The sequence below is a fragment of the Manis javanica genome, chromosome 14 (genome assembly GCF_040802235.1).
Source record: "Manis javanica isolate MJ-LG chromosome 14, MJ_LKY, whole genome shotgun sequence".
Classification (NCBI taxonomy): domain Eukaryota; kingdom Metazoa; phylum Chordata; class Mammalia; order Pholidota; family Manidae; genus Manis; species Manis javanica.
In genome coordinates this window covers 44722087-44734495 of record NC_133169.1, presented here as the reverse complement: position 1 = coordinate 44734495, position 12409 = coordinate 44722087, and the positions used below count along the sequence as shown (strand labels likewise).

Genomic DNA, 12409 nt, shown 5'->3' with positions numbered 1-12409 from the left:
GGGGGACTTGATAATAGGGGGAGTCTAGTAGCCATATGTTGTTCAAGTAATTGTATATTAACAATACCCCCAAAAAATGTGTACTAGTTTATGTGTAGAAATAGTGTACCATTAGAAATACGTCTTCAACTGTTTATTGATAACACACACAGGGCATCCATGACAATTACCAGTAATATAGCCATTTAGGGTTTTCTGTCTCTTTTTACTGCTTTCCTCTTCCTGCCCTAAGTCTGTTAGTGCCTAAACAGAAGCTAGTGAATAACATTTAGAGTAATGAGAGTATAGTAGCTAAACATGTCCCTTTCTCCAACTTTAAATTGCTAAGGATATAGTAGGTACATCTTAGGAGAAGGAAGGTTTGATATAACAATGCATTTTTCAATATGCAGAGATGGATTCTATTAGCACTGTACCAAGATTGACTTATTTAATGAATGTGTCCAAGAGTATCTTTAAAATTAGAAAGAAATGAAATTTACATAAATACATACAGATGTGCAGTTATTTACAGGAAGCTTGGATCTGCCTTATGGGTCGCCATTAAAGTCTATCCCTTCTTTTTATCCTTCAAATTTCCAATTAATATGTATTACTTCCATGCCTAAATATTATGGGAAAAAAATGACTATGATGCATATTATTTCTAAAATAAGGTTTCTCAGAGTATTCCTGAGATGACTCAATCTGAAAAAGAACAAATACATAAATAAAATTAAGGATCCTGCAATAGCTTTAGGTAGCCAGACCAAAATTATAATGTAGAAGTAAATATATGAAGTTAACATAAAGTGCTCAGAAATAGGTGTATAAGTTCAAGGTAAATTTATATTTTAATTAAGGGTTTTCGCAAAGCAAAAGAAAAGTGGATTGATAGATAGTGACAAGTAAACTATAGCACCATTGGGAGAAAAATCACATGTATAATTTATTTTCTGCTTTAAAATGCTGGACTATGAATAATTAAAAGACAAAATATAAACAATAAAATCATAGAGAAAATAAAAAAAGATATACTTTTAACCTCTTAAGTTGGTAAAAACATCTAAAATAATATTGAAACCTAGAAGATTCAGATAAAATAATTTTTGGTAATCAAAGAGAAAACATCAAAACTTAATTAGAAATATAAATATAGGAGATTGCTTCTCTTTCTTCACAGTGAGAAAGGAATGTTTATATTATTAACAAATGTACTAACAACATTTTTAAATCACAGTGTTGCGGTCAGAAATACAATAAAATGGGCAAAAGAATAGCTTTACATATTTAGAAAATAACTCGCTTACATATTTATAACTACATTTATCAATTAGAAAGTATAATTCACTAATATTCTAAAATACAACTGAGGTGAAAATTTTTAGCACAAAAATCACAATAATTGGAAAACTGGGCACCCAATTTCCTAAGGACGTGCAGTAATCATCAGGTAGAGGCATTACAAATAGAAGTAGAAATGATTGGAGATTTAACAAGACACTTTACTACTGGAATTGGAATAATGTAGATATTCATTGATTAGGATATGAATCAGTGAAATGTGGTGAATCCAATGAAGTACAATGCAGGATGTAGTACAAGTTAAAAAAGTTAAGCTCAGCAGTTTCAATGATTCCTTCATTTTATAATAAAATATAATGAAATTTATTTCTAGTAATATTTATTAAAATGAATGAATCACACAGCACACACAGATGACCATATTTAATATGAATTGACTTATCTGCCAACTAACTCTGAGGCAGTTCTCCCTTTGAGTTTGTCATATTAGGGTGTTAGACCATGACAGGTTTTTTCAATTTAAAATTTAATTTTAGGCTAGATCAAGGTTGTCTATGTATCTGGAAATCATGGAATTGATGTCTTTTTATATATATAAATTCCTCTCCTCTCCTGATAAAAATTATTTAACTCAACACTGAAATAAGAATTATGCAAACAATTTCATATGAACGTCTTGAGTTTACTGAGAACAACAAATACTTTTTCTCTGATGGGAATCATGCACTGTGATAAGCTGTGTTTTCTCCTCCACCTACCATCTTGACGAGCTTCTCCTGGCCCCAAATCTGGACTCCCTGTGCCTCACCCCATCACATGCCGCCCAGCTTCCATGTGCAGGAAGGTCAGTGACTGAATTCAACCATCTTAGTTCCATGTTCTTAGTCTTTGTCCTGTAAATGAAGAACACTTTTAAAGTATTAATTAAAACACTATCACAATTATATGTTCTCTACGACAACTACTATTTTGTGTTTCTATTTTTTATGTGACCTCTTCTACGGAACTGGAAAGCTGTCTTTAACATTCTGTACGCAGCAGACTTAATCTCCCTGTTCCTCAGGCTAATGATGGGGTTGACTGAGCGCGGCCCCAGGGGGTAGAGCACTGCTGTGAGGGGGGTTTGAATGCTTGGTGAGTTTGAAACAGGGCCTAAGCAAGCAAACAATCCAGAAATCATGAACAGAGTAAGTGTAGCTATCTGGGGGGAGCAGGTGGACAACGCCTTATTCTGGGCTTCCGCAGAATGCATGTGCAGCACGGTTGAAAGATGTGAACATATGAAGCAAATAAGAGGACAAAGCAGAGTGACATGATGCAAGATCTCACAGCAAGGGTCACAGACTCAGGGAACTGCACACCTGGGATGACATGCTCATAATTTGAGGCACATCACAGAAGAACTGGTGGATCACGTTGGACCCACTGAGGGGATGTCTGCACAGGGTCACTGTGTGTATGGCAGCAAGGACCAGCCCACCTGCCCACAAGCCACCTCATGCCCGTGGGCAGGAACGGGGGCCACAGTGGGCCCACAGTGCAGAGGGTGGCAGACGGCCACGGACCAGTCAGAGTACATGGTCAAAAGGAAGAGGAACTCTGTGGACCCAAAGGAGGAATGCAGGAAAGTCTGAGCAGCACAGGCTGTGAGGGAAATCAGTTTACTGCCCATCAGAGAATTTGTGATGGATTTGAGAACAGTAACTGAGATGTATCCGAAATCCGTAAGGGATAAACTGCCCAGGAAAAAGTACAGAGGACAGTAAAGATGTGGGTCTACAACAGGGACAGTAAACATCACAAAATTTCCAGCCAGAGCACCCAGATAAGTGACTGAGAACACCACACCTTGCAGACCCTGGAGATCCTGGGAGTGGGAGACATCCCCAAGGAGGAGCCCTGTGAGGGCGGTGAGGCTCCCCATGTCTGCGAACAGACCTCAGTGTCCTGTGGTCAGTCACATAGGATGATGCTGGGGACAGAACGGTGGGAGAGCAATTCAGTCCGTACGTGCTGCAAAAATGTGACACAGATTGGTTTATTGAATTAAACATGTAAAACTCATACACAGTGGTTTTACCTTGAGGAGTACTTACTAATTAGCTAATGAAATAATTAGGGTATAAGAAAACACAATAAAGGAAAAATATTACATACTATATACACACATTGAAAATGTTTTGTTTTGTCCAATGGGGTCTGAAAATCAAACTAGAATCTAATAAAGGAATGAGCAGGAAGAGAAGCAGAGATGATAGGCTGATGACTGAGACATGAGGTCTTTCTCCCCGTATATCAGTATTTCTCACAAAAACATGTTTCTTCTGTAAAGGCCACTGATATCACTCTTCAATTTCCTGCATCAGGCACAACTCAGAGAGTCCTTTCCTGGAGGTGAAAGGACTTTCATTCTAAGCGAGATGAAATAACAAGCATTGGGCTTTTCCATTTTAGTAGGTATCTTGAAAAGGCAATGTTTTATTTGCACATCTGGGAAACCCCAGGAGACTAGTTACTTCACCTCTCTGAAATGCAAAATGGCTCTTCAATTCTTTGTTATCTGTAGGTATTTTGGCCAATCCATCGAGATTAATTAGAACAAGAGTCCATTTTTAGAGATGATAATTGAAACAGGTTTGATAAAACAAGAAAGCACAAATCCTCAAATAGGTCACAGATGTGTAGTGGCTTAATAAATACATTCATAAACTGTGTTAATAGAATCAAATATCATATGATTTCACTTATTTGTGGAATATAAAAACAAAGCAAAACAGAATGAACAAAACAGCCAGTAGACACAGAGACACTGAGAGTGACTAGCGGTCACCATGGGGGAGGGGCTGGAGTCGGGGGAAGGGTGAGTGGGAGAAAGGGGCACAAAAATTCTCAATCACAGTGAAGCTCATCACAGGGATAGCAGTACAGCATGGAGATTATAGTAAATGATTCTTTCACATCCTTCTGTTTACAGATAGTAACCACACTATTGGGGGAGTTTTTATTTTGTTCTTATGCTATTATTTATAATTTATGAAGTATTTGTGTTTATAAATATTTTCACAATCAATAAATTATTTCCCCATTTTATACTTTTCATGACATAAAGTGCTTTTTTTTAAAGGTGATTGATTTGACTTAAAAAATGTACAGTCAACAAAAATGTTTTGACTCAGGTAAGCATATACTACTTCCCAATATTTGAATACGACTATTCTACTGTTAATAATTAGTTAAATGGTACAAATTGCTTGCACTACTGAAATATTCAGCTAATTAAATCAGACGAAAGCCCGAGTAAAGGTACAATCAGTGTTAGGGACCGGGCTTCCGAGGCTTCCCCAGAGAACAAATTACACAGGCATAGAGATGTAAATTCAAGCAAAGTCTTTATTCAGCTAGCTAGCTGAGGTCCAAGTCAGCCCGATGCAGCGGGTGTCAACAAGGACCCTGAGCACTCAAAGCCAAGGGTTTATATAGCATTTTCAAAACACTTAACTCAGAGTAATTTTCCACAGCTGCACATTATTCTTGCAAGACATACATCCTGGGGTTAGGCAAGAGCAAGATAAGACCACTCTTCAATTGTCAGGGAGGTTCTGCACGATAAGCTTGGTATGTAGGATTAGCTGACCAAGGTTAGCTGACTAAAGGCCACAGCTGCCCACCATCTGGTGTTCATGATTAGCTTGTTTTTCAAGGCCTTACCCAGTTGCAGTTTTTCTTTCTAAGTCACATACTCAGAAAATGGCTTCTAGGCTTTTTTTTAAGATGGCTATGCTTATGCTAACCTATTTCTATTCTTACATTCCCCTCTTCTTCTTGTATCTATTTCAATCATGAAATTAGGGGTCATCTGTTTGGTTAACACTCTGATAGTTCTGTCTTAACACTATGATTTGCATGGTGCTAATGCGTTCTTTGATAAAGGTAACACATGGAGTGACTCTGGTTTGGCGGGCTTACTACTTGTTAGAATAAGCTGGGGTGGTGCTGATTACTTCTGTCCTGTTGCAGAGGGAGGTGTAAGCTTTAGGAACTCTCTCAATGAAGGTTCTTTGCTTACTTACAGAGGATAAAGTGAGTCTTGGTCTTTGTCTCATTCTCTCTTCTACAGATAGGGACTCTAGCTGCTGCTAGGAAAAAGGGGCAATGACCGCTCTGGCTGCTTCGTGCTGAGAAGGGGGTGCAGTAAAGGGTGCAGCTAGGTCTCTATCACTGGTCAGTTGAGAGGGCCTCAGAAGGCTGGCGCTTCTATTCTGGGTTTCATTTCTATTACTATTTGCAGTTTTGTGGCTTCTAGGCAAGATAAAACAAATTGTGTTATTAGGTTATCTAGCAACATCTGGAGTTGGATTTTTTTATTCGGGAAGGAGGCTGCCATTATTGAAACAATACTTTTCTCTAAAATCACCTTCATTTTTATTAGAAGTAACCAGGTTAAGAAAATAATTAACAGCTGGCTTGATCATTTGCACAAGTGCAGCAAGAAGAGCAATTGATTATACAGGCTCTTTTAAATATGCTTTGCTGGAACTTTTTGTAAGGAATTTCAGATTGAACTTTTAAAGGCCTCTTGAGGTCAGACAGCCAAGCTAGACTTGCCATCAAGCTTTGCCTGCAGTACTTGTAGATTTGGATGAATTCTTCTCTTCTCGAGGTCTCTGCACCTGCCAGGAAGTGACCTTCTTTACTCACCTGGTAAGGCTGCTGGGAACTCTGTAAGCAAGGTACTAGGCCAGTTCTTCCAAGGGGCTTTGTTGGCTTTATAAAGTTGCTCACATCTGAGTCTATGCACATGTCTCTCAGGTATGACATTCCAGTCAAAGCCCTGGCAGTATAATTAGTGTTCTTAAGTAGTCTTCTCACAAGGAAAGCAGATTCTTATTGAACTCGTGCAAATAAACATACTGCCATGGAATACAAAAACAGTCATTGAAAGTTTTTAAACTCTGGAGGGATCAGGTAGAGAGAAGGATGTTTCAATTCTGCTCATAAAGATAGTCATTTACTAAACTGTTGTCAGTTTAAGGGAACAAGGTTAAAACACTATCAGCAATATTTGAAACAAAAAGACACAAAATCATTTTCTTTAGTTTATGTAATCTTATGTAACTAATAATTGTTCTGCTGAAATCTAGTTCTTTACCAGTTTAGGGATAATACTATAAATGACAAAAGACTTACAAATGACAATGGTTAAAGATCTGATGAGAACTTACTGTAAAACAGTTGACATAAGGAAATTCTGATATTTCTGTAATACAAAACATTCAGTAACAAAGTTTAGCATCATTTTCTTTGACAGTGCTTTCCTGGTAAATATATATATATATATATATATATATATAATACGCCAAGTCAGTCAAATACTTTCTCTAATGAGAAAAAAAATCTTCTGACATGTTCCAGGGGCCCTCTGGAAAATATCAGAGTTAATTAGAGGTAAAAGCACTTTTTTGCATTTAATTCTTTTAGAACTGTCTATCATTACACATTTATTATCTATATACCTAGCACAGTAAACGAGATACTTTAAAAAGATGGGGCAGCAGGGGAGACTGCTGCTGTCAGTTTTAAAAGACAATATATAGAAAGTCAAAATAATACTAGGTTACTAAGCATTCTTGAGAGAATGGTAGCAGATGGTAGATTCCTCTGCTTTCATCTTCAGGAAGGGGAAAAAAAAGCTACAATAAGAATTCACATTTAGCTGGAAGAACTGTCTAAACTCAAGACAGAGTATAATATCACTAGGCATACAAAAGACCTGTTAGAGTTACATACAAAGAATGAATATGGCTATAGTCAAATTCAACTTAAAAGTTTAAGCAGATTCTCAAATTTAAATGTCTCTTTCTTTCACACAGATATTCAGATCTGACCAGAAATATGCTTTGAGATAAAAGAGATCAGGCATTTTACCTCTTCATTTAGGGATTGAGAAATGATGACCTTTGGCTTTCTAACCAGCCATTTCATTCATGGCGTCAATAGTGGGTGGTGATTACATGGAAATGTATGCTGGATATTTGGATGGTTTAAAGATTATATACAATCAATAGCTTACAAACAGTGAAAATAATAAGAACATAACTCAGCATAAGTGTCTAAGACCAGATACAAAAAAGCAGAGAAAGTGCTTAAGTCTACAGGTCTTCCCTGAAAGCTTCAAGAATGTTTTACTCTTTAATAGTAGATAGAGCTTTTAATAGAATTTGCATAGCAGCTTATAAGATCATTTGCATTAAAAAAATATGGAGAGTCCTCCATGTTTTTTTAAAACATACAAACATATCCACAGCATATAAATTAAACAAGAAGACCTGGTGGTTCTCAAAAAAATCTATTACAACTTTTCTCAAAAGTGGTCACACGTTCGTCCATCTAAACCTTTACAGTGAAACCTGTTTTTCTGGGAGAAACATAATCTTGTCTAGATTCTACACAGTTTAATTTTTAAGAATAAATTTTGGTTTGTTAACTAAGTGCATTTAATCAGCTGAAAAAAGCTTTGTTACCATTCTGCTTAGGATAAATTAAGAAAACAAATAATCAGTAACAACTTTAATCATTTGTTGGTTAGAGATTTTTCCACTTATAAAAATATATGGAATAAATAATTCAATTTCTCAGGCCATGCAATCATTTTCAATAACAAAATATTTCAAAGGCAAATAAAGGTTATACAGTTAACAAACTTTAGCTTTTAGTCCCTTTAACATTACGATTTCTTTTTTTTTTTTTTTTTTTTAAATATTCTGGCAACTCACTGAGACTTTAAGCATGAGAAACTGCTTTGATCTTTCAACATTAAGAGCAGACCAACAGTTAAAGAAAACTGTTTAACTGGAAACGAGATTCTAATTTTGCTGTGCACTTGATATCAAGACTCACTTGCTTTAATTTCACTAGGCACGACTATATCTGTAAGAATATAGTAATTTTATTCTTTATTTGCCTCATGGTCTCAAGCACATAAACCGGTGAGAATTATGCCTGGGCTTGCCTGCGGCTTGACTGGGTTTATCTCACCTTATCTCTAAACATTCTGACCTTCCCCCCAAAGCAACAGGCTGAGCGGGTCCTCCACAACAAAAGGCACCACGCTGTTTTTTCTCTTTAAATAAATAGCTGTACTTTAGAACAAAGTTACTTTCCTTTATCACAAAACACATTCTTTAGCATGCAGAAGACTTTTCATTCTTTATACTTTTTCTTATTAAAACATACATCTTTTAGCATAGAGAAATGTTTTCTTTATTACTTTAAGTAGTTTTAATTAAAACTTAAAACCATTAGAAACTTTAATTTTCAGTGAACACTGAGAAGCAGGCCATAGTAAATTGTTAAACTAACATTCTTTAGATTGACAAATTTATGAACACATTTTATAATTTCTGTAACCATGAGCTTTACAGCACAATCTCTCATAGAGTATATCTTCTTAACTTAGCAAAACTTTAAGGTTTTAGGTTACTACAAAGATTTTCAGGCAGTAGGTAGGTATACACACTGCAACACACAATTAAAAAGGTGTTCACTTGTCACACTTATTTAGTTCACTCATTCGTAACAACTATTCTAGATTACTTACAAGACCTTTACTGAATATTAGACAAAGCCAAGCTTTTAAGCATTTCATTCTTAAAAGATTTAGCAGATAACATGACTTAAATGACCTCAGGTAAATTTAGGCAGCTGATATCCACAAGGACATGCCCGCCTCAGGCAAACTCAAATTAGCATTAACGCTTAACACTTTTTATCAGGTTTTCTGGAAGTTTTAGAATACTTAATTTTCACAAGCGCTTGTCTTTAAATCAATTTCATTAATACCATCCGGAGGTAAAAAGATATGTTCATTTACACGCTTAGGGGGTCATCTGAGTCTGTCCCATGGTGAGAAAGAAGAAGGAAAAAGAATATGAGGTAGACAAAGGCGAAGGATGAAGATGCCACTTCAAACAAAATGACTGTTGTATGTGCTTGTGAACGAGTGCCTGTCGTTGCACAGTTTTCCTTCTACGGGGGACGCGAATTTATCTGGGATTCACGGCTGTGACCCCCTTATCCTGTCACGGGAGTCTTCTAGCGGCGGGCGCCTTAATGGCTCTTACTTGCCCGACCCGTGCCCGCGGGGAATGATGTAGTGGCAGAAAGGAGGAACGGAGAGAGCAGGAGAACCTTAGAACAAGGAAACTTAAAATGAGAAGCGCAAAAAAAATATAAACCAAAACCAAAACGCAGTAAAACAATTAATAACACCAAGCACACACACCACATCTGATCGCACTCGTTCGGACCGGTCCTTCTCTCACTCTGGTGCGCACCACACTCACCACTTTCAGGGTCCTCAAAAACTCTCGCAATTCTCCTGAAGGGCGTCCACTCGACTGCCTCAGGGTGACGAGCTCGATCTTTTCCTCCTCGGGCGCCAGTTTTCTGCCGATCGGATTTGCCTTCCTAAGGCCAAGTCACTCAGACCCTAGGGCCAGGATTGGTTACCTGGGCTTTTACCCAGGGTCGCTAACCTGGGGGCCGGGACTACCAGCCCGGACTTCCTCACTCGGGACCACTAACCCGAGACCATACACGGGATGGCGACTCCCGCTTTATAATGGATTTATGCAGACACTAGGGGGCGACCCCCAAATTACTTCTCCTGAACAAGCCTGTTCTGCTGGTTCAAGGGCTCCCCATGTTAGGGCGGGTGAAGCAGGCAGGTCGGGCTTTGTCCAGCGAAGTCAGCGGAGGCCAGAAGAATTACGTGAGACTATAGGAAAGGCAAGAGGTGAGAGGGAGGCTGGGGAGGCTTCCCCGAGCCGCTGTCAAGCTCTCATATTTATTGAGCGGACGTTTGAAAAAACAATGCACAGCACATCAGAAGGCTGTGTGCCAAACACGATGCTGCAGGGTGCGTGCAGGCAACCACGTAGAGCCATTCTGATGACTTCAAAGGAAAGCAAACCCTCCGCACCCAGTAATGGACAAGCGAAGGACGTCATGCTGCAAAGGAAACAGGGTTCTGCTTCCAGGCGGCCCTTCCACTTTCTGGTCCCGGACCTGGCCATTTGGCTCCTCACGGATCCCCCTTTTGTTTGAATATTGTTGGTGCTTCTTGGAACACAGCAAGGTAACCACTTGTTGTTCTTGATGCTTGGAGGAGGTCATAACGAAACAAACCATTAGGAGGCTACGAGACAAATGATAAGATTAACAGACAAAGGGCTCCAATGACCCAAATACATGAATTAACGCCATGAAACCAGTTTGTTGGGTTTAATCATTTCATATTATTGGATAACTCCTGTTCAACCTGTATTTGTATTTTTTATTGAATATCAAGTAATCGTTGATGTAATTGAGTAGAGAGAGCATTAATTTCCATTGGAAGACTGGAGGAACAGGCTTCTAGCAACTGTTTTCTTACAAGGTCCATGAGTGCTGGGATTGATTATATGGTGTGGGGAAAATTACATTATTTCCAGAATCTCTTGCCTGGCTTTACGCCATCTCCATTCAATGGGTGTTTCCAGGGGGTGGAAAGAAGTAGGCCATCTCCATGTAAATAGGTAATTAAAAGTGGGAGTGCAGGCTTATCTGGATCAGAGAGGTTGTGTGGGGGTCCCTTCTTCTGCAGCCTGGTTGCAAGAGACACAGAGGAACAGAAGTGGATAACTGCTTGTAACAAATAAACTTTATTTCTCCCTTTGATTTCGGTTTCAAAGGTATTTGCCCCCTGAATTACATCTGGTGGTCGATGGCAGGACCTCTGAACCTGAAATCTGTGTGCATGGGTGCAACCCTTGAGTGGGCTGCCCCTAGAGAGGGTGGGGAGATGCCCAGAACACCCACCTGTGGATACTGGGGAGGCCCCAGTTGCTGCAACAGTAGAGGGTGCAGCTTCACTTATGCACAAGTTTATCATAAATTACATGTATGGTACCTCAAGGATGGGAAGATGAGTTGTCAAATTAACACAAATAATAAAACATATGTAATGGCTTTTTAGGAATGATTCATATTTTTTGTACATCTATCCCTACCACATATTGCTTCTCCACATGTTAGGCATATTTATTCTAATACTGTCTAACTAATGAAACAAATGTTAGACTAAATTCAAATGTTCAGGCATATATTATAATTTTGCTAATAAAAGGTCTTGGCAAAGGACACAAGTATTATATTGCATAGAAAAGAACACACCAAGTCTAAAGAAAGTTTCAACCATTTGCATCTGGTTCCTGGAAAGTAATTTTTAAGTCTTTTGAACATCTGGTCTAACAGAATTTTTTTTGTCTACCAGAGAATATGGGGAACATGATAGATGATTCTAATCCTGCGATGTGTGCTGAGGACCATGTATCTTGTTGTTGCTATGTGTTTATTGAAGTTCATTTGACACACAACATTACATTGGTTTCAGGTATACAGCACAGTGTTTCAGCAGTCATATATATTTTAAAATCCTCACCCCATCTGGTGTAGTTAAGTGTCTGTCAACATAGAAAGATGTTACAGGACTATTGACTATATTATGTATGCTGTACTTTCATCCCTGTGACTAATTTATATTATATTGTGATTCTGTGCCCCTTTATCCCCTTCACCTGTTTCACCCACCCACTCCAAGCCCTCTGCCATGGTAACAACCAGTCTTTCCTCCATTTATATGAGTCTATTACTGTTTTGATCATTTTGTTTTATTTCATTTTTAGATTCCATGTGCAAGTGAAGTCATACGGTATTTGTCTTTCTCCACCTGGTTTATTTCATGGAGCAAAATACCCTCTAGATCTATCCATGTTGTTGTAAATGGGAGGATTTCTTTTGTTTTTATAACTGAATATTGTATATATGAACCACATATTCTTTATCCATTCATCGAATGATGGACACTATCTTCTTCAATCTCTTTGATGAAGGCCTTATAGTTGCTATTCTTTCATCTCCTTGGTTAAATCTATCCCTAAGTATTTTATTGCTTTTCAGTACTATACCATAGTAAATGAGATTGCTTTTTAAATTTCTCTTTCAGATACTTTGTTTTAAGTTATAGAAATGTAACTGTTTTCTGTGCATTTATTTAATATCATGTGACTTTACTGAATGCAAATTT

At 38.0% G+C, this 12409-nt stretch overlaps 1 protein-coding gene across 11 annotated transcripts in view; it reads right to left on the bottom strand.

Annotated features, from left to right (window-relative positions):
- LOC118974030 (olfactory receptor 14I1-like) overlaps positions 1-11229 on the bottom strand; it is a 35024-nt gene extending 23795 nt beyond the window's left edge. For 8 of the 11 annotated variants that reach the window (XM_073221327.1, XM_073221328.1, XM_073221331.1 and 5 more), the window contains exons 1-3: positions 9627-11229; positions 3133-3297; positions 2043-2177 (exon numbers count right to left, since the gene is read on the bottom strand). In XM_073221327.1, coding sequence (XP_073077428.1) covers positions 2043-2045 — 3 coding nt within the window. In that variant the 5' untranslated portion in view covers positions 2046-2177; positions 3133-3297; positions 9627-11229. Of the gene's footprint in view, positions 1-494; positions 688-2042; positions 2178-3132; positions 3298-9626 lie in introns of all 11 variants that reach the window. The other 3 variants (XR_012124920.1, XM_073221326.1, XM_073221325.1) reach the window with 2 other exon arrangements.
- Between the last annotated feature and the right edge of the window lie 1180 nt (positions 11230-12409).